Source organism: Peromyscus californicus, unplaced genomic scaffold, assembly GCF_007827085.1.
Source record: "Peromyscus californicus insignis strain IS unplaced genomic scaffold, ASM782708v3 Scaffold_19__1_contigs__length_69161282, whole genome shotgun sequence".
NCBI lineage: Eukaryota > Metazoa > Chordata > Mammalia > Rodentia > Cricetidae > Peromyscus > Peromyscus californicus.
Genome location: NW_026294491.1, coordinates 37,051,706 through 37,074,100, shown reverse-complemented (window position 1 = coordinate 37,074,100; position 22,395 = coordinate 37,051,706). Strand labels below are relative to the sequence as shown.

Here is a 22,395-nt window from a genome sequence, read left to right as displayed (position 1 = left end):
GCAGCATGGTGGGGTTATGCCTCTTGCTTTTAGTTTCAGAGACCTGCTCTAAAGTGACAGCCGTTTCATAGGTACCTTTGTGAATTTCTGAGAGCCAGTCTGAGGGTGACACTGACAGACCCTGAACGGTGGACTAGGGCTTTTCCTCACTGGTCCATTCTTATACTACACAGTGGAAGCTCTGCAGATGCCCACACCCATACATGCCTTGTTTAGAGACTGCGGTTCTGTCCGTTGCAGCCACAGAACGAGCATGAGTTAGATGTGGGGCAGCTGACCCTCCCTGTCAAGTCAGAAAGCAGAACTTCCAGCCCCATAGTTCTTGTTCCCAGTAGAGTCCCAGCCATAGAAGCATATATTCAGGGGTGCAGAGTTTTCAAGGATGCTTGTATATCCCGTTTCATGTTGCCCATATGGTCATCTGTGGGAGCAATGGGTATGGGGCAGCAGAGCCATGCCGCTTAGACATTGTGTCCCCCAGAGCTGTTCTTTTTCTGAATCTTCATTTCTGTATATGAACAGAGTCCCAGCTAGTTTGCAGAAGCCTTCAGTCAGGTGAGGAGGCCTAGCCAGAGCCCCAGAGCTGGCTGTAGTGCGGCAGGGTTGGGAACCTGTCACTGCGGATCTCTTCTAGTGCCAGGGGCTGCCGTGTTTAGGAGCCGTAAATCTAAGGGTGTGTCTAGAAATGAAAGGCCATGCCCTCAGTGTTCTTGCTGTGGGAGAGGATTTATACTAGCAGGTCCAGGGACAAGGGGACCCTGTGAGTGGCAGAACCTGGCTGGGTTCTCCTCTGTGTCCTCATTCCTTGGCTGGATGTGCCAAGAAGGCCCAAGCATGGCTTATAAGGGTTAGTGCAAAACAATGATGCCCAAAAGTCTCTAGAAGGAATGTCCCTTGAGAGAACACACAAGGGACAAGTTCTCCTGGGGAATGGTGGTGCGGGGCAGAGATGATCAGGCTCCTCAGGTGGCGGGGACCCTCTAAGAACTCGTTTGGAGTTACCTTAGGTTCTGATACCAACTCCGCAAGACACAGAGTTGGGGAGCCAGGCAGTCAGGCTAGGACTAGGCTTGGAGTGACTGCTGGTGCTCCTGCCAGACCTGTGGGGCGCCCCCTCCCTGTGAGGGGGCTGCGTTTCTGCTGGCTTTTCTCTCCTAAGAAAAGCCCATTTCCTGTTGGCAGGTCTGCCGCCGCCTTAATGGGGTTCGATTCACCAGCTGCAAGAGTGCCAAGGACCGCACAGCCATGTCGGTGACGTTGGAGCAGTGCCTGATCCTGCAGCATGAACATGGCATGGCCCCGCAGGTCTTCACACAAGCCCTGGAGTGCATGCGCAGGTGAGTGAGGGCTGCTGTCGGACTGCACCTGCCCAGCCACCGCTTCCCTTTGCTGTGTAAGCTGCAGATGAGCCCCCCACCCCACCCCGAACGCTTGAGTTTGACCACTACTCAAACGACTGGCCCTGTCAAACTCAGGTAGTAGTCTCGTAGAAGGCCAAGAGGACAAGCCAGCACTCTGTTTGAGCAGAACTGCCCTGGCCCCGTAGAGTGGTGGGCAGACTGGGGTCAGACAGTTCAGCAAGGATGGGGAGCCACCTGACTGTGGTTTGGGGCCCATGCTTTCTCAGCAGGCAGCTGCTTTACATAGTGTACATGCGTGCGGTGTGTACTCCAAACTCCAGTGAAGGAGCCCAGTCTGCAGGTTGCACTGGTTTGCTCTGCTGCCTCTCTAGTAGTGGACAGAGTTTGCTCTCGTGAATGTTTGATGGTGACAGCTGTCTGTGTGCCCTGGCCACCTCCCCCTAATGATGTCCTGGTTCTGAGGCAGCAGATGTGTTTGCAGAATGAAACCCAGAATTCAGATTGTCCTCTGTTGATGGATGCCTTGTTTCAAGCACTGCTGGGAAGCTCCCTACCTCGCATACCAAAAGAAAGGATAAGAAACCTGGTTTTCCTGTCTCCTTTGATGTAGTCACCAATGCTGTTAAAGTCTCGTTTTCAACAGTCACTTCTACTGAATGTTCTGTATCATTTGTCCTCACCAAATTCTTTAAAGCGTTCAATTCTCTTATCCTTTCTATATGTTTCTGCCATTTGACCTTCTCACAATGCCCAAAGTGATGCCTGAGCTCATGCCTCTTGATAGTAGCGTGAATGGCATCATCCCGTTCTTGTTTTGTCTCCAAGTTCATTTAAACCTCTCTGTTAAAGGTCCTCAGCACTCCATGCCTTCGCCCCTAGGGATGGAAAAGCAACGGAGTCTTGGAGGCACTCTGGGTCTGTGTCCAGAACCTCTGCACCCTTTAGCCTCTGTACCTCTGTGTATATGATCCTGGTTCTGAGGGTGGCAATGATCTGTGCTCATCAGTTGTGCAGGAGGAGGAAAGGCTGATCTAGTGACCACAGATGTCCACCACTGAGGAAGTGAGGACAACCCAGACAGGGGTCCCTGTGGTCGTACAGCAGAGGCTGGGACCAGTGTCCTTCAAAGGTACACCCCTGGGACCACTACCTCCAATTGTGCCCCCCCCCTATCCCAGTGATAATGCAGTAAACCATGACCCTTTCAATAGATAAGAGCAGAGTCCTCAGGCCCCAGTTAGCTCTCAGTGGGGCCCACTAGCTGGGGCCATGTCTTCAACAGGTGAATTCTACTCTGTTCAGCAGCCACAACTTCCTGGGTATGCTTTACCTGTGCTCATTCTGGGCAAATCTGAACATTTTCACACCTTTTAGCTCTGCTCTTTGGTCCCAGTTCTTACCATTAATCCGGCTAAAAGCAGCCAGCAACACCTATGCAACAGCTTCAACTTTGGGTGTCTCTGACTCCTGACAGATTATACCATCCACAGGACAAGGACAAAATACAGAGAAGTCCTTCTCCAGAAGGTAATGTGGATGGCCTCGAGTCTGGCTTCTGGTTGAGTCTGCTCCCATCTGAAAGAAGCCTCATGAACAAAGTCTTTACTGTCCCCATTTTATTTGGCAGAGTGGACATCTGAACCTCTGAATTACCCATCAAACTGCTTATGGCATCCGGTGGGTTTTTAGGCTGTTTCTGCAGACTCTTCTGAATGCCTCCTGCAAGCCAGTTCTGAAGGCTTCTGAGTCAGATGACCCACTTCTCCAGTAACAAATGTGTCTTGGTCAGCTTCCCGTTGCAGTGACAGGATACCTGAGAAAGGAGTGGAAGGAAAGAGGATTTGGCTCACAGTTGGAGAGGTTTCGGCAAGTCTGTTTCTTGACTGTGCTAAGGCAGAGTATCTTAGCAGAAGGGCATGGCAGCACACAGTTGCTCACCTCACAATAAGCAGGACACAGAGTGACAGAGGCTGAGACAAGATGCACCTTTTAAAGACCCACTCCTTTGCCCTTGCTCCAGTAAATAGGTTCCCATCCACACTCTGGCAAGAAGTTCTGACTAAACTCAGTGGGCCACACACACAAAGAAGGCATGGAAGCAGGAGGGAGACTTGTTGAGAAGGGTTCCTACAGGAAGAGGGAGGGGTGGGGTGAAAATGACTAACGTTCATATCTAAATGTAGGGAACTATCTAAAGAAACTTAAGGGCTGTTGAGGTGACTCAGTGGGTAAAGGAGCTTGTCCCCAAGCGTGATGACCTGAGTTTGATCCCTGGGAACCACATGGTGAGAAACAACTCTTGCAAGTCACACATGTCCCCCACCTCGTGTGCCATGGCACATGCGCACATGATCAATGAATGTAATTTAATAGATTTTATAGACACATACTCTACTGACCTAATTTAAAAGATTTTATAGACATATACTCTACTGACCTACACCCTCCAACCAGGCCCCATCTTAAGGTTACCAGTCCCAGTCTATTAATTTATTGATGAAGGCAGAGCCCTTGCCCGGGACTGCACAGATTCCCATCTTTGAGCACTGCTTGCACTGGGGCCCAAGCCTTTAACATATGACCCTTTGCTGGAGGAACACTTCATAGCCAGACTGTAACGTCACATTCTTTAGGTCAATAGTCCCACATCTTTGTGGACATTGTTCTTTAAGTTAATAGTCCCACATCTTTGTAGACATTGTTCTTTAAGTTAATAGTCCCACATCTTTGTGGACATCATTCTTAGGTCAATAGTCCCACATCTTTGTAGATCTCTAGCAGTTGAATACAGTTAGTAAGTTGCACTTTTTCAGTGTCTTGGAGCATCATTCTGGTTGCCATTGTTGGCTCAGAGGCTGTTAAGTTAGGGTTGTTTTGCCATACTGTTTATGAACCCCAATATCGTGAGCAAGGAATGACCTTCCTAGTAAATGAACACATTTCCTGCTCTCTTTCTCTGTCTCATCAATCCACTCCCTGTCTCTAGCCACAGAATTTCTAGGATCTAAAATCTCTACAGTGGGCATACTTTAGTTGAATGATTATTTTCAGTGGCCATTAAATACAAAACAAAGCCTCTGCCTGTCCCACTAGCCTCAGCACAGTGACAGTGCTCAACACTGCCCTCTGCTGACCCTGAAGTGTCCTGACCTCTCGCTGCAGGCCTTTGTTTTTGGGTGACACAGTCACACCCAACTTGTGTTTTCTGGATTAGCCCATGTGGTGAAGACACATTCTGTTAGTTACCTGCAAGCGCTGTGGCCACAGTGGAGCGACCAGCACTGCAGCCTTCTGAGAGCCCGGCGCTGCAGCACACTGAGAGCCCCACACTGCAGCACACTGAGAGCCCCGCACTTCAGCCTTCTGAGAGCCCGGCGCTGCAGCACACTGAGAGCCCCACACTGCAGCACACTGAGAGCCCCGCACTGCAGCACACTGGGAGCCCCGCACTGCAGCACACTGGGAGCCCCGCACTGCAGCATACTGGGAGCCCCGCACTGCAGCACACTGAGAGCCCTGCACTGCAGCACACTGAGAGCCCAGCGCTGCAGCACACTGAGAGCCCCGCACTGCAGCACACTGGGAGCCCTGCACTGCAGCTCACTGAGAGCCCTGCACTGCAGCACACTGAGAGCCCCGCGCTGCAGCACACTAGGAGCCCCGCACTGCAGCACACTGGGAGCCCCGCACTGTGCTGCAGCTCACTGAGAGCCCAGCGCTGCAGCACACTGAGAGCCTCGCACTGCAGCACACTGAGAGCCTCGCACTGCAGCACACTGAGAGCCCCGCGCTGCAGCACACTGGGAGCCCTGCACTGCAGCTCACTGGGAGCCCTGCACTGCAGCTCACTGAGAGCCCCGCGCTGCAGCACACTGAGAGCCCCGCGCTGCAGCACACTGAGAGCCCCGCGCTGCAGCACACTGAGAGCCCCGTGCTGCAGCACACTGAGAGCCCCGCGCTGCAGCACACTGGGAGCCCCGCACTGCAGCACACTGGGAGCCCCGCACTGCAGCACACTGAGAGCCCCGCGCTGCAGCACACTGAGAGCCCCGCACTGCAGCACACTGGGAGCCCCGCACTGCAGCTCACTGGGAGCCCCGCACTGCAGCACACTGAGAGCCCAGCGCTGCAGCACACTGGGAGCCCCGCACTGCAGCACACTGGGAGCCCCGCACTGCAGCTCACTGAGAGCCCTGCACTGCAGCACACTGGGAGCCCCGCACTGCAGCACACTGGGAGCCCCGCACTGCAGCACACTGGGAGCCCCGCACTGCAGCTCACTGGGAGCCCCGCACTGCAGCTCACTGAGAGCCCAGAGCTGCAGCACACTGAGAGCCCCGCACTGCAGCACACTGAGAGCCCTGCACTGCAGCTCACTGAGAGCCCTAAGAAAGCAGTAGTGGATCCCAGCAAGATCACTGAGTAGAGGGTGCATTGGGTGCTCCTGCTTTCTCACTTGTGTCTTATCAGAGAGTAGAATGTACAGGTGGGCAGAGCTGACACTGTGCTGACTCATGGAGGTGTGCACGCACACACACACGCATGTAATAGTAACAATAATAATTGATCTGTAGTGGTTGCCCGCATGTACAACATCAATTCTTGTACCAGGGCCCATTTCAAGTCCCCAGTGTATATGAATGTGAGGTTCGGTCTAGTTCACATACTCAACTCCTGTAAGCATGTGGGCTGAGCCCAGCACCCCTACGGCCGGCGCTGAGGATAATGGCACAGGCAGAGGTGGCCCTCTATCCTGTGTTAGGAACTGAAATCTTCAAATAGTAGCCCTGGCAGACATAGTAAGCATCAGTCAGTGCTTGCCAGCTTGCACAGTGCCCCCTGTCAGAAAAGCACATTCCAGCAAGGCCAGTCCCCAGCTTAAGGCTTCTACTCAGAAAGCCAGGCAGGATGGAGCTGCAGGAGGCAGCTTGAGCCCCGCCTACTCATCTGCAAGCTGTTTTTTCAGAGTGCCTGCCAGACCCTGAGAACAGTGTTAGTGTTGCCCTTTGCTAGATAGAAGGGATGTTGGTCCTCAGTCACGTGGTTCCAGATCCCACCCAGCCTCAGAGCCTAGTGCCATCTAGCATAGTTTATCACTAAGCTACACTCAGCCTCCAGAACATTTTTTCTATAGGACTTAAATAAGGGAAAATCCCCAGTTTCCAATGTGAACTTGGTTGACTCCATTTTGAGGGATCTTCTTCTGGAACAGTGTCTCACAAAGATGGAGACAGGATTGCTATCCCCTCCACCACCAGGATTGAGACTTGAGGCAGGTAGGGGAGGATGCTGCCCTGGACTGACACCCAGGTAAACGATTTTTGTTTGTGTGGTTAATCAAGAGTCAGCTTCGTACCCACCCTCACTCGGCATCTGTGAGAAGGTCAAACCCCCATGGTTCTTCATGTTCAGCTTGCTTCTCGGAAATGCCCATCTGCAGCATGTGGGGCATGGCGGGCGGCATGAAGCTGTGCTTGGCCAGTCGAGAGAGGGTGAACATGGAAAACCATCCTTTCAACCTACATGTGTTTAATTTTGGTAGACTGCAGTATTTTTTCCTTATTTTTCACTTCTCTTTCTCTCCTTTTTTTCCTGTAACTGTGCTGGTTTTGTTTTGGTCTTTTGTTCATGCCCTTCTCTGCATCTTATTTTTCTTTCTGTTGTGGTTCATTCCATTTTTTTTTTTTTAAATCTTATCTTTTGGTTCTCCTTTCTCCCCATAATTTTGGGTAAAACCCATCGCATGTGTCTGTCCTTTTTTTTTTTCTTCCTTTATTTTCCCCTTTTCTTTTCCTTTCTCCCAACTTTTTCCTTTTCACAGCATTGGAACACGGGAGGTAGTCACCCAGAAGAACTTGAGCGGCCTGGTGCCCATCCGAGACTTAAGGCTAGACCCCAGCCTCCTTTGTTCCATTCCTTTATTAGCTCTGAGCCCCAATTTACTGATTGTGTGGCTCTTTCTGAGCATAGCATACCTGGTGACCAAATTGCGTTGCAAGTAAATATCATTATAAAAAATTAATTAGTCACAGGACAGACAAAAGTGCCCGAATATGTCCAGCCACCGTGTACCAAACTGGACAGAAGGAAGGTGTCCAAGCGAGGTCTGCCGAGAACTATCTTATGCCTTACAGTTTGATGTTTTGTTCTTCTGAACTGTAAATACCTGCTAAATTCTTTCATCGAGAGGACTTGTTCATTTTGATGGCGTAGCGTCTTCAGTGCTTGTAACATGTTTTTCTGGTGCCCTGTGACTGCATTCTTTAGCTGGCCTGGAATTACTTGTACCAAATATCTTACCTTCTGATGTGTAACTATTTATTACATGTACATCTTGTGTGCCCTGTTCCAAGAGAAAGGGATACTGTCTGAAAAGAGTTTGTATATTTGATACTATTCCTTAAGTGTGTTGCTAACCTTCCTAGCCTTTTGAAGAAATCAACAAGAAAAAGATGCTTTATCCGTTTATCTAGATACCCCTGCTTGATAGGACTGGACTTCCTACTTTCCTTTCAAAGCGTAGTCCTGGGATTGCAATAGCAAACAGATCATAGAGTCACACTTCCCTGCTTCCAGCTGTCTCCACGTGGTGACTACACAGCTGTGGATCCAGGAACACATGCCACCGAGTCCAACACACAAAGATTACATGCTGCATGTGACTTCAGGGTTACTCTTAACACACATAGTAGCAAGAGTTATATACTTTTTCTTGAAATAACTTTTTTTTAATTTAAAAATTGTATGTTTTATTCCAGATGAAGTCTAGATATCTTTTTTCTTTTACTAATACAATAAGGTTATATATAATGAACAAAAAATCAGAGAAAAATGATTTTAAAAAGAGGCTTAAGTTTTAGCAGTTGAGGGGGGGGGGGAGAGAGAGAGAGAGAGAGAGCGCCAGCTGTGAGAAGGGGAGATGGCTGTGGGTTTTGCCATGATCACTCTTAATTTTTTTTTTTTTGGTTTTTCGAGACAGGGTTTCTCTGTGTAGCTTTGCGCCTTTCCTGGTACTCGCTTTGGAGACCAGGCTGGCCTCGAACTCACAGAGATCCGCCTGGCTCTGCCTCCCGAGTGCTGGGATTAAAGGCGTGCGCCACCACCGCCCGGCAATCACTCTTAATTTTGACATGGCACTGCCCCTAAAATAGGATGGCTACTCACCCTGACATTCATGTGGCAGAGTGATTGTCCTCCATAAAAGTAACCAAGTAGCCTAGGAAAGATTCCCCTTGCCTTGTGGCCTTGTGTAAGAAATAGTGAAGGGCTTCTCCACTTCCCAGTTCATAGTAGGTTGTATTTCTGCTTTTGACCTCCAGTTCGATGAAGGAGATTTCTTTTCATGAGTCTTGTGGGAAACCTGGGATGACTTAGAGAAGCTGGAGTTTTGAGGATCTTGACATTCTCATGCCCACAAACCCATCCACCAGAGCTCTAGCCTCTCTAGTCTAAGAGATTTCCTGACAGTACTTGGAGGACTGCCTCTGATCTGGCTTCATCTCAAAGAGTGACATGGAGGAGTTGCAGAGCAGTTAGTAGCGAATACCAGATGCCAGACCGAATCTGTAAATTGGGCTGAGGAAGACTGTCCTTACCACACCTGAGGAGTGCCCTTTTTTGCAGCTCTGAGCACCACAGACTCCCCCGGGCAGGCCTCGCCTCAGTGTTCCCACAAAAACACGTCTACTTGTCTCTCCTAGTAGAAACGTGGTGACAGCTCTGTGGCATCTTTCAGTTTAGTGTTTTAGCCACTGCCCATCTGACATTAGTCACCAGACAGACTTGTCCAGTCAGTGATTCTTTGAAAGGAATATTTGATAGATGCCCTTTCCCTTCAAAGCATGTGCTTCAAGCCTAACAGACCATTTTGTTTGCTTCATTTGAACAGGGGAGAGAGAGTCCATAGTCTCCTTCCATCCCCATCCCATGGCCCCCATTCCTTGCTCTAGGTTGGTACCCTCCAGGTAACATGGAGGTGACTCAGGAATGCATCATTTCCAGGGTTGTGCTGTGGCCAAGCAAAGAGCATAGACAGATGAGGGAAGTCTCTAGAAGTAACTGCAGAGACAGCACCCTCTGTCCCCTGTGTCCCAGGATTCCATAGCTCTTTGCAGGGACTCTTCTCAGGACTATTGTACAGGAAAGGGAAGCAGTGCTGGTTAGAGAAATCTCCATCCACACCTCGGGCCGGGAGAATTCCTGGGGACACTATGGTCTGTTGTGGTGCCAAGCCTCCCTCCTGTCCTATATAGCCCTGGCTGTTGGGTCAGAAGGGCAAGCAATGAGACTCCTTGTCTCTCTCTTCCGGGGGTGAGTAGAATGCAGTACACCACCCTATGCCCCCAGGCACAAAAGGCTGGCTGGCTCTGGGAGTCAACCCCAGCAGGGGGATTGGAGATTTGAATTTGCTTTTTTCCTCTAACATAAAGGGGAGGTGGGGAGACCAACCTTCAGTCTGTTTATCCTTTACACTGGATTTTAATGTCATTAACGCCTTTTGCTCATAAAATCAAGCCAAATATGTATTCAAAATCTTGTCTACAGCAAGAAATGAGGAGAAACAGGATAAGGAAATGATTCAAGCTAGGCACCGTTGGTGTTGACTGATGGCATCTGGGTTGCTTCTGAGTAATCCTGAGCTGTGGTGTGGTGCCTGGTCAGAGCTGCATCCTCTGCAGCAGCAGCTTTTGAAGGAGAGAGCCATGCCCAGGAGTTCTTGTTGAGTGGCCTTGGAAAATGGCTGTGCACGTTCTCTGAGCCAGGCTGACGCCACTGCCTCCTCCTGTACTCACTCAGATGGAGGTACTAAAACAGGGGCATGGTTCTTCTCCAGAGTCACTCCCCATGTCTGCTGTGGCTGCTGTGGCATGGCCTAGACATGGGGGCCTTCAGATGAACTCTAAAGTGGAAGCCCCCCCCGCACCTCCACAAAAAAAAGGAAAAGCAGAGGTCTTAGGATTGTCCTTTAGAGTTTCCATTCAAATTTCCAAAGTTGATGTCCTTGAAATGAGGTCATTCTTGAGATAATAAATCAGGAACTGTCCAATAACTAAATCTCTCTTGTTAAAATCTGCCTAACACCTTGCCATGTACTATTGCCTCCTAATGACACTGGAACAGTGTAGTCAGGGAAAGTGTGCTGCTTCAGGCCATCATGCTGGACTCTGCCACAGGGCACCCTTTACCACCTCTGCAGACCTTGTCCCAAACCTTCAAGCCAGTTCACGGACACCTGCAGATCATGCCAATAGTGTCAGCATGCAGACAGGGCATATCAGCCTGGCTAGAAACGTGTAGAGGAAACAATTTGATTTAAAAGTCAAATTAAAGGCATAATTTGAATTGCAAGCTCATGTACAATGTATGCAGTCAGCTAAACCTAGTATTAGTTCTTTTCACAGGTAAATACAGAGACTGCCAGTTTTTAAGTTATCATTTGGCATCTACTGGGTAGGTGGGCTTGAGGGCCTTCTGTATCAGTGGAGAAGCCATATGTGAAGTAGTCTGTCAGGACAGGAGCTTCCAGAGACATGGCAGGTTGGTTCACTGTGCACGGGAACCCATAGCTTCTGCTTTACATAGAGTTGTAGTCGTATCTGATTACTGAGTGTTCAGCAAATGCTGTCGTGTGCTCTGGGTGGCCCAGGTTTTTAGCTCAGGTGACACATCCAGCCTATGGCTTGAGGCTCTGGAACAAGGACATGCAGAGTGGCTGTATCTGTCAACAGCAAGCAGGTGGATGCTTCTCTAAACCGCCTGGTCTTCTCTCTTTTGAATAAGCACTACTGTCTTCACCAAAACCTCCTTGACATGTTCTTAATAAGGGGACTGTCATTCTCATTTTGAAAGGCTTTGGCTGCTATTTTTTTAATGTATGTCATGTGGTCTTCATAAAATTTGAAATACTTTTTTAAAAATCACTGTTTTCTTGGTAACTGCAAATTTTACATCTCAGAAGGGGGATTTTTTTTACTGAACTTGACAACTACTTGATTTCATTGCTACTCTTTAAACATTATAAAAATAGCAAGTTTTACTCTGTTGTGGAAAGGAGTTTATAAGAATCATTTTTGGCTATTAATTTTAAGCCACTCTAGAGCATTGCCCAGAGAACTCCCTTGAGGTTCACTCTGAGGCCTACCTGGCTCTTCATCCTCTTGCTGGGTACCATTTGTTTTGCCCCTGGGTTGCTATGACATCCCTCCATTGAGTACCGCTGGGATTCAAGCTGGTAGTGAGTTCTCTAAGGGAAGAGCACCTATGAGCTCATGTTGGGCTCAGAGGTACTTATACAAGAAATGGTTGTACTGAAAGCAGCCCACTTGGAGAAGGTGGCTAGTGACCACCAGGAAATCAGTGGAGCCTCCACAGCACATCAGCCTGATAGCCATGAGCATGAGGACCTGTTCTGCAGACAGCGCCTGGGCCTCTCTGGGCACTTTGCTCTTGAACAGCCGCCCCTAGGTGGAGACAGATACCAGAGCAGCCTCCTCGGCCAGATGGTTTTTGCTACCTGTTGAATTCTGCAAGAAAAATCGGCATCTGGGTTTTGCTAACGTACAAAAGGTACAGTGTTTGAGAAGCTATGGTAAGAGTAAAATATCCCCGTTCATTCAGTTTGCTGTCTGAAAATCTTTGAACCACAAGTTGATAGTACCCCAGATAACCAAAACCAAGATACACACAAAATCATGTACTTTTAAAATAATTGTGTCTGCTTAGATACAACATCGCTCTGGAACTGCCAGCCCACAGCGCATCCAGCATGTATCCATCTGTGTGCTTTTCCCTGCTTTGTTCAGAAACCCGCCATCTTATGTGTGTTTGTTGTAAATGAGTCCAGCACCCATCTTTTTATTAACCTTTGTTTAATGCTATGGGGATAATCAGTTCATTTCCTTTAAGTCTTTTCTTTTCCTTTTTCACTGCTGTCATTTCTTGTGCTTGTTTTTTCCCCAGTGAGGGTTGTCGGAGAGAAAATACAATGAAGAATGTTGGAAGTCGCAAATATGCATTTAACTCCCTGCAGCTGAAGGCCTTCCCCAAGCATTACAGGCCTCCAGAAGGGACTTACGGAAAAGTTGAGACATGAACACACGGTGTCCTCTAATTAGCTGTTACGTAATCAATGTGGGTACCCTCTAGTGTCACATATGATTCTTCAAGAAGACCTGAAGGATTCGTTTTTATTTTTGTGTTTTTAAAAAGACTTCACTAAAGAGTCTATGGAGCATGATTTTGTGTTGGAATCTGTAGGGGTCCTGTGTGGCTCAATAGCGTGGATAGTAATGGCTGCCCTTACCAATAGCTTTCAGCTGTAACTATACAGCTAATGTCCTAGTTCCTAGAAGAAGCCAGCTTGGTGTGTCTGAAACTCCAGGAGACTTTTTCAAACACCCACTTAGGCACTGCTCACCCAACTTATTTTTCTATTCAGTAACTCACAAGTGAGCATTGACTTCAAGTCTACTTTCAAAAAGTCTGAATGTAAAACAGGAAGTACTTACCCCACTAAGCTCCAGGTCCCAGGCAGAGTAGGAGGTGTTAGCTCAGCTTGGGGAAAAGAAGTCGCACCTTCTTGCTGTGAGAGAAGCTGGTTCTAGTGGCCCCCAAAGGCCACCGCCCTCTGTGAAACCCGAAGTGGAAGGGAAGCTTGATCAGTCACACCAGGAGCTCATGACCTGGGGCCACACCGCTTCCTGCCCCTTCAAGTCCTAGAAGAGTGTCTGCTTGAGATCTAAAACCAACCGTGAGGTCCCTGGACTCTGCCTCCTCATAAGCTCCATGTTTAGGTCCACACCCACAGGGCATATCTCCCTTTCTTCTCTGGCAATCGAGACCTTCAATGTGGCTTGTCAGGTGTCTGGGAGACAACTCTTTAGTCGGGGATTTAGGGCCGTAGAGACAGTAGACACAAATATTTTCAGAACAAATGTTCTTCTGGGATATTTCTAATCATCTTCTACAAGACCACAAATCATGTGTGAATGTCTAAAGAAACTATCTTAGTTTTTGGTTTACAATAATTGTTACTATTCTTCTGTTATATGACTATTGAGAAACAGTTCAAACTATCCCCTACATTGAGAGCCGGGGAGGGGTTTGTGAGACAGGAAAGTTAGGGATTTCATAGACAATTTAGTCTGTCATCTTTTACAAGGTGATGATGAGTCTTATCTGCACATAGCAGATTTTTTTTCCTTAGAATTTATATGTTTTATAAATTCTGTTTATCATAGTTCTGTTTACATGTTATTTAAAAGGCTGTAAAAAGAAGTGTATATGGAGTATACCCATGATGCTGATACCAACGATTGTGAGCACCATGGGAATCCTTAGAGAAGTCTAGCTAGTTTTCTTTTGGCTCCTTTAGAAACATGTAACGAACTTGGACCTGGGACATCGAGGCATAGACCGCCCAGTCCTTGGACAGAGTCAGGGAGGGTGCAGGCGTCCCTTTCTACTGGTGCGTAGCATGGCCTGCTGCTGCAGGGGAGAGGTCCTCTGCTGAGGGGCGGCTCACTCCCCACTCCAGGGTGTGCGCTGTGGAAGGTGAGGGAAAGGGAGCACTCAGCACCCAACCCTCCACACGGGGCTGCTCTGCTGGTGTGGGATTCTCCCAAAGCCTCCCGGCCTGCTGGGGCTCAGTGTGGCTGGCTAAGCCCTTTCCCTCTTCTGTGGCCCGTTTACTCTTACGTTCCTAATTCCATTTTCTTCTCATTTTGACATCACTGCCTTTTAAAATATCGCTTTGGACTTTGAAATGAAATGTTCCCGTGTTCTCCAGCTTTCCTTCCTGTTGAAGGGCATTACCAATCCACACTTAGAAAGGGAATAGAGCAACAGCTGACTCACCTGTCGGCCGTTCTGCATGTGAATTACTTTCTCAGTCTTTGTTTTATAACATGAATCACTGTAAAACTCTAAGACTTGGTTAATCACGGAAGAGACTGTGGCTTCAGTGTTTCCTCTGAAGGCATTGTGACTGGCTCCCAGCGCAGAACACGCTCCCGGCTTGCCAGGAAGGCACACCTGGTACAGCATGGGCGCAGGCAGCTCCTGCTGCCCAGGAGGCTGAGCTGGTCACTGTAGGTGGGACACGGTTTTCCTGGTGGCCGTAAAGAGGACGTGCCGTCCACCGTCTGCCCCCATTTCAAAAGGAATGTGCGATGTCTGGACAGCTGGGAGTGCCGTGTGGATCCCGTCAGAGCTCCTGCAGCACAGCTGCCTGTACTCTCCTTTAAAGATGTAAAAATACTGTATAATACTGTTTTATCCCCCCCCCCCCCCACACACACACTTGTACTTGCCAAGCTTAGTGCATTTAAATACTTGTATTTATTTGTTTGGGACAGTATTACTATATATGAACATATAGTTACTGTTTTATATATTCTTAGCTCACTTAAAGCCATGTATGCTGTAAATGTGCTTGTCTTTAGAATGGGAAATAATAAAAACTGACAGGAACATTACACTTGGTCTCCCTTGATTCATTCTCCTGTGCTAGAAGGAAGTCGATAGCCAGCACCAGACTGGCACATTGTACCACTGGGCTTAGGTGCCAGGATTCACAGGCTTGTAAATGGGAGGAGACTAAGGTCTTTTTAACCATGTTTTTAGTTCATTCAAACTAGGGTGTGTGGTTAAGAACGGAGACCAATCCAGGTTCTGCCTGTCACTGGTCAGTGACTTGGGACAGGCTGTTTTTGTGTATGCCAACTGTTCTCAACAGTGGTAGGTTCCTCAGAAGGTGACTGTGAGGACCTTGGTCCCATGTGTTCATAAATGTGTGTTGTGTCCTTTCCCTGAACACCCTCCCCATCTGTGGGCACCACCATGAGGTGACTTGCTGAGAAGCTGAACAAAGCTGCAGCGTCATCGGCACCATGCACTGAGTCTCTGCATCTCCTTCAAGGAGCGTGTCATTTCCCTTGGAGATTCCTGGCAATGGGAATGAATTAAAAACAACGTAAGTATGTTTGGCTGTCTGAAAGTCTACCATTGCTGTAGCCAGGGCTTTCCCTCCCTCTCCTCACAGACTCGGGAATGGAGTCTGGCTTCAGTTTCCGTTTCGTTGAGTCTCTGCACGTATCAAAAGTCTGCTCTGCTGATACATGGGATTTGGTGACGCCTTTAATAATCTTTAGTAAACATTCTATTAACTCCTCTATCATAGGTTGAGGTTTATGAAGCTGTTGGTTAGCTGGGTTTGGCTTCCTCCATGTTAGGGCTACAGAAGTCTTAAATGTCTTGCTCCGATTGATGTTTGTTCTGAGAACCTTGATCTCAGAACTTGGTTTTCCCATGGATGACCATGTCCTTGTGTCTGATGTAGTCAGTGTGCCTGTGTTGGAAGGCTGGACTCTGGTGCGCAGTAGCTCCTTCTCGGCTTACAGTGTGCTGTTTAACACAGTTGGTGCCTTCTGCCTTGGCTCTCCTGGGAGTGGGTGTGGAGGTCAGGGCTTTGTCTGTTGTCTTCCTCTGTCAATCCTCACTTTAGTTACTGAAGCAGGGTCTTACTGAATCCAGAGCTTGCCCGTTCCAGTCAGTGTCAGCCTGTCCTGCCATCATTCAGCTGCCTCTTGTGCTGGGATTACAGGTGGCCGAAGTCCCAACTCCACTCTTCACACATACACGCAGGTGCCTTACCCACTAAGCCGTCCACCGCCCTTTACTTTGTTTTGACATCTAGGCCAGCTCATCTGGAGTTACTCTGGGATTCAGGCGCATGCTGTATGAAGAGTTGACTTGGCTTTGAGTGACTCCTTCTCTCAGCCGACCCTGATTTTGCTTCTTTAATCGCATGATGCAGGAGAGATGGCTCAGTTAGTACATTTCTTGTCATGAGAGCATGAGGAACTGGGTTTGAATCGCCAGCACTGATGTAAAATCTGGGTGCATTGGCATGACTCTGTACCCCCAGCCTTGTGGCGCCTGTCGGCCAGTCTAGTTGTCGGTGAGCTCCAAGTTCACAGACCTCTCAGAAGGATAGGGAGCAGCCGAGGAAGACACTTGGCAGTGATTTCTGGCCTCCATGTGCATGCACATACATGCGCACACATACATGTATACCACATGTACATACACAGAGGGTGCATTAGAGAAAGCTACAGTGGGCTGGATGATGGAGCACCCCATTCATTCTTTTTGAGGTGGAGTGACTGTTAAAAGGGCTGTTAGTGTGACTGGAGATTGTTCATTACTAACGTCAGACAGCACGTTGGCACCCATTTTGACGACAGGGCTATCACAAAGTCCTGATCACAGTAGGTATTCCTCATGCTGCATTAGGGGCTGTGGCTCTCCCTGAGGGGCGGTGTGGCCTGCTTTGTCATGCTGAAGGGCCGCCAGCATTCTGTCTTGGTGGGGGGAGGGGAAGAGAAGCCCTTCAGTGTGGGGACTAGCCTGATGTGTGGCTGGATTGCTCTTGACTCCTAGGGTGACCCCTCTAGGATCAGCCCCTTCTCTGACAGGCAAGCCCCGAAAGACTCCATGTGGAGAAAGACAAGCTTCACTTTTCTCCCCCCACCCCCTTACAATGTCTCTCTTGTAGCCCTCTATGAAGAGAGTTCTCAGGAAATTGCAGTGCGGGCACTGTGTGGTGGCATTAAAAACTCCCCAAAGCACTAGGGTTTGAGGAGCCTGCAGTGAGAACACCTGGAGGACAAAGGTGGGTCACAGGATTCTGCTCACATTGGCTAGCCCGTTTCCAAATTGCTCCTGAGGATGCCAAGAGGGAGGAACAGCTGCTGATGGGGCTCTGTGATTATCTTTATGCATTTTAATACAATTTATGTACTTATTTATTATGTGTGGTATGTGATTAACTTTATGCATTTTCATACTATTTATGTACTTGTTTATTGTGTGGGGTGTGTGATTATCTTTATGCACTTTAATATGTTTATTTATTATATTGTGGTATGCCCATTCACTCACGTCAGAGTCAAAAGGACAGCTTCTAGGAGTCATTTCTCTCCTACCATGTATGTGAGTCTCCGGACTGAGCTCAGGCCATCAGGCTTGGCAGCGGGCAGCTATCCCCACTGAGCCATCTCATCAGTTCTCCTTTTACACTTTAAATATACCCTCTCCTCAAAGGGCCCAAGTAGCTCCAAAAGTGGAAAGTTCTCAACTTAATGGTATGTACGAGCCAGTATTTGAGATCAGTGAAGAAGGCAAAAACATACTACCTTTCAAAGAGGAAAATGAAAACCTGGGAAGCTTGTTCCCATGAGCGCTGAGCAGATGAGACTCTGGAGATGGGAACTTCTGTTTATCAGGCTCTGCACCCCCAGTGGGATCCTTGTAAGCAAAACGGTCATGGCCAGGACTGAACACCCACCCATGGGCGTCAGGCCCAGGGTCATTGCACCCTTCTTTTAGGGGTTAATGGGTTACTCGAGGTGGGAGAGCAAGTCAGGGCTGTATTGTGCTCTGGATTGCAAGGGCTCCTCTCCTACCCTGGCCTAGGAAAGTTCCTCCATCCTCAAGTTACACTCCACTCTGGACAACCCCGTGCTGACTTTTGGTAAGTGGGCAGTAACTGCAATAAGTGCATTGCTATCACCACCCAAGTTAGGATGCAGGTCCCTGAGGTGTAGCATGTGAACGAATATTCATGTCCACACTCTCCACCCCCCCCCCCCCACCTGGTCCTGTGCATGCCTGGGATCCCTTATGGACCTAACAGCAATCTTTGGGATAATTACCTGGAGCCCAGAAGGCCAGTCCTGGCCGGTCTGTGACTCCTTCGCACCATAGATGGAAACGCTGATGAGGCAAGCTGGAGGAAAACACTTAGATCCCACAGCCAGCAGAGGAAACCTTGGAGAGGTGGTTGCAGAAGCCACTTTTCACGGCGTCCCTCTCCTTGTCCCCACCCTTCCTAGGGCTCCTGAGACCAGATTTCCCTCTCCTGGTTGTCCTACCTGACACCACCCCTCATTCTGTTTTGCTTCTTACCCTCCATCTACTGCTAATTTTTGTAATGTTTCCTAGGGTTCCCTCTATAACTTTCTTAGGGTGACAATCCTGTGGAATAAAGGTTTACGGGCTAATGACTCCTCCATTTCTAGATCCGTCCCAGACTTGCTGAGAGTGTAGATCCCTCTGGACATCTAGCTAGATCATACTGTTCTGCTTAAGTGCCTCATACCCAGCCTGCTGACTAATTTGTGCCCAGCCATTCTTCAAGCTAGTCTGAGGAATAACTCCACTTTTATCCTGGATTATCTTTCTTCCAAACAGTGATCCACTTCAGGACTCTAACTCTCTGAGCCTCTGACTCCCTCCACCAACAGTAAACCAAGGGATAGCAGGTACTGCCAGCCCCCACAGTAAGTAGGCTACATTTGATCCATATTTTGGCTAACCAATCAGGTAGGCAGTATCATTTTGATCCATATTGTGGCTAACCAATCAGGTAGGCAGTATCATTTTGATCCGTATTTTGGCTAACCAATCAGGTAAGCAGTATCATTTTGATCCATATTTTGGCTAACCAATCAGGTAAGCAGTATCATTTTGATCCATATTGTGGCTAACCAATCAGGTAGGCAGTATCATTTTGATCCGTATTTTGGCTAACCAATCAGGTAAGCAGTATCATTTTGATCCATATTTTGGCTAACCAATCAGGTAAGCAGTATCATTTTGATCCATATTTTGGCTAACCAATCAGGTAGGCAGTATCATTTTGATCCGTATTGTGGCTAACCAATCAGGTAAGCAGTATCATTTGATCCATATTGTGGCTAACCAATCAGATAGGCAGTATCATTTTCTTTTCACTCCCTGTGTTAAACATCAAACCCAGAATGTCTGTTTAATGGACCCATATTTATCAATTCAATCTGACTTAGCTTTGATCTTTCTGCCTTTATCCCATGCCCTTAAATTCCATCCCTGTACATATTTGCCCAGACTTTGCTTTATGAGTTAGTAAACTCAGGAAGTTCTTCAGGAACAGTCATCTCCTCCTGAGACACACTGTATACCTCACGAGACTTGAATTCGACTGTAGGTCTCCAGGAAAAATGTGTGGCAGGATGGCCACATTTCTTTCTCGGGAGCTTCCTCAGGGAGGCCATTACTATTTCCACACATAATACAGATTAGATCCCTCAGGCAGAGGGGAAGGGTACTGCTCTAAGAGAGGGGAAGAGACTTCCTCTATAAAACCCACTGCAGTTGGAGAGTTCAGTATCCTCAACCCCATCAGCTCCTCTCCACCAAGTTACGGGGTCCCATTCTCTGCCCACCTACACCCTCACTTTAAATGATATCCTTTGAGGAGGAAAGCGTGTGCCGTCAGTCAATCAGTGCATGATGAGGACTGGACTTTGGCAGGACCACAGAAAGAAGGGTGTGTGTGTGTGTGTGTGTGTGTGTCCATAAAAGGATGTATTGGCTTTTACAACTGGAAGCAGAAGAGCAGCGGGAAGCCTCAGAACAAGAGAACCAGTGATACAGCCTGAGGCTGAAGACCTGGAAGCTCCCTGGACCGCCGCTGGTCTGAGTCCGTGCCGAAAGGCTGGAGTCCCCGAGTCTGATCTCTTCCAGCAACGGCAGCAGCGGGGGAGACTTGCTCAGCCTGCAGCACTGCCCGGCTTTCCCTTTCTCTGCTTCCATCCCATCTGAGGCCCCAGCCCACTGCATGGTGCTGCCCACGTTCCTGACCTGTTTTTGCAGTTCCTCTCCTGTGTCAATCATCTCCAGAAGTGTCCTTCCAACACATTCAGAAGTGGTGCTTTACTTACTCAATCTGGCCTCTCAATCAGGTTAACTTGGCAACTAAGAGCAACTGTCGGAACATCCCATCAAGTCACTAAGGTCTTTCTTCCATCCGTCCCTTGACTTTCCATCCACACACACCCTGGTCACTGTGATCTGTAAAACTCCTCACACTTTCTTCTTCCTTCAAAGCCCTGTATGGTGACTTCACTTCAAAAAAAAAGTCCTCTAAATATTTTCACCATTTAATTTTTTAATAGTTGATAATTCGTTAGTTTTATAATTAAATTTGTGAATATATTTTATTCATTTTTATTTATAAAAGGCTTATTTCGGGCTGGAGAGATGGCTCAGTGGTTAAGAGCACTGGCTGCTCTTCCAGAGGATTCAGGTTCAATTCCCGGCACCCACATGGCAGCTCACAACTGTTTGTATCTCCAGTTCCATGGAATCTGTATTGGTGAAATTATTAAGGCCACTCCACGTAGTTAAAAGGAAGGTTTATTTTGTGGAGTAACTTACAAGTGAAGGGATAGTTTACAGAGTCTGGGAAAAGCGTGGCGCAGTCCGGCGGTGTTCTCTGGAGAACTCTGCTCATTCTACCTCCAACATCCAGGGTCCAGGAACCAAGAGAACCAGCACATCCGGAGGGTCTTCAGGGTCCTCTCTTGGCCCCGCCTTGTAGGTGTGACAGTTACCGAAGCCTCAATGGGGTTGGAACTTCCAGATCAAAGCTGGAATGGCTATTCACTACATCTCCCACTTTTGTCTAAATAAGAAAGTTCTAACCTAATACAAGACTATATACAAAGGAATGGTTATCAAATATTGTCCAGGAGTAATGAGGGATAATGACCTAGATAAGATGGAACTACAATCAATGCGAACAATATCAAGCAAGAAACACATACTAAAATCCAGAGAAGTCTAGAGCGTAGGTAAATGGCATGTTACAAAGATCATTCCAAAAGGTGTCCTATCCTAAAGAACCTGAATCTAATACTTAATATGTTCTATCTAAGATATATATATATATATATATATATATATATATATACACACACACACACACACTAAGTTGTAACTATAACTGCTAGTCTTCAATCCCATCAAAGACCTGAGAAGGAATATAATGGTACCTGAGAAATGGAAGATGGATGCAAGCAACTTTTGGGAATCTTGCAAGAGTAGACAGAGACAGCTGGCAGCCTGGACAGTCACCTGATGTTTCTCAGCATTGTTGGTGCATTCAAATTGGCTACAGGCCTAGAGTATCTGACAGACCATTTTCAGAAGCAGGAATTCTGAAAGACCATCTTACCCTGTCTTGGCAGAGTTCAGAAGTCACTTTTCCTTGTGTCCCGCTTGTCCAGAAGGACAGCACTTGTATTGTCAGCAGTTGAGGCAAGGGCAGTTCTTTGCCCAGTAGGCCATTTTGTGCCAAGAAGACAAACTTCCAAATGGAAATGTCTTAGAAGCCCAACGTTCTCTCGGGATCAAATTGGTGCTGCCAGGAGCAATTGTGTCTCACGTCAACAGAATTCTAAGTTATTTAAATGCCATATTCTCTAGGTCCATGAAGTGTTTGAAGATTACCTGTCCTATCCAACCTATGTATCTGTAAATCTGGATAACCTAACTAATGTAACTATAGAGACGACAAGCATAGGTGACTATAAATCTATAAGTCTTAGCTACCTAAATAACCTAAGGACTAAGGCTTCATGTAAACAAGGTAAACAGTCTATAAGCAAATGTACAGCAAAGGACAATGACTTCAAAATTGTGATAATACACAAGATATTTATAACAGAGGTAGGAATGTATAGTGCAATATGCAATATGACAATAATCTTAAATATATATCAATATACAGAATATCCTAAACAGAAGTAGAACATATGACATATAAATTTATATTTGTATCAATATACAAATATTTCAAATAAGAGTAGAAATATATGTACATTATAAGAAATATAGTTCTGTATTTGTATCAATATACAAATTATCTTAAACAGGAATATAAAAATAGTTTACATTTGTATCAACATATAAGAATCCATAACAGTGCAAATTATCTAAGCCTGCTATTTTACTAAATTTGTTTACTAGTATATACAATAATCTACCATAATATCTTATACCTATCCATTCCACTTCTTCTTTTACCTTTTTTTTTTTGAGACACTTTTTCTTTTCTTAAGGAGAATACTGAGTTTAATATTTTCTTCCACCCCCAACCCTATAACCGCCATCCATAACCCTGAGAAATATGAAACCTTAGGGAGAAGGG

The 22,395-nt window shown here is 47.3% G+C and overlaps 1 protein-coding gene across 7 annotated transcripts in view; it reads left to right on the top strand.

The window, feature by feature from the left end:
* Inpp4a (inositol polyphosphate-4-phosphatase type I A) overlaps nucleotides 1-14,836 on the top strand; it is a 129,094-nt gene extending 114,258 nt beyond the window's left edge. For 5 of the 7 annotated variants that reach the window (XM_052745139.1, XM_052745138.1, XM_052745134.1 and 2 more), the window contains 2 exons: nucleotides 1,183-1,337; nucleotides 12,321-14,836. In XM_052745139.1, the coding sequence (XP_052601099.1) occupies nucleotides 1,183-1,337; nucleotides 12,321-12,453 (288 nt within the window). In that variant the 3' untranslated portion in view covers nucleotides 12,454-14,836. Of the gene's footprint in view, nucleotides 1-1,182; nucleotides 1,338-7,182; nucleotides 7,993-12,320 lie in introns of those variants that run through there. The other 2 variants (XM_052745136.1, XM_052745135.1) reach the window with 1 other exon arrangement.
* The last annotated feature ends 7,559 nt before the right edge of the window (nucleotides 14,837-22,395 follow it).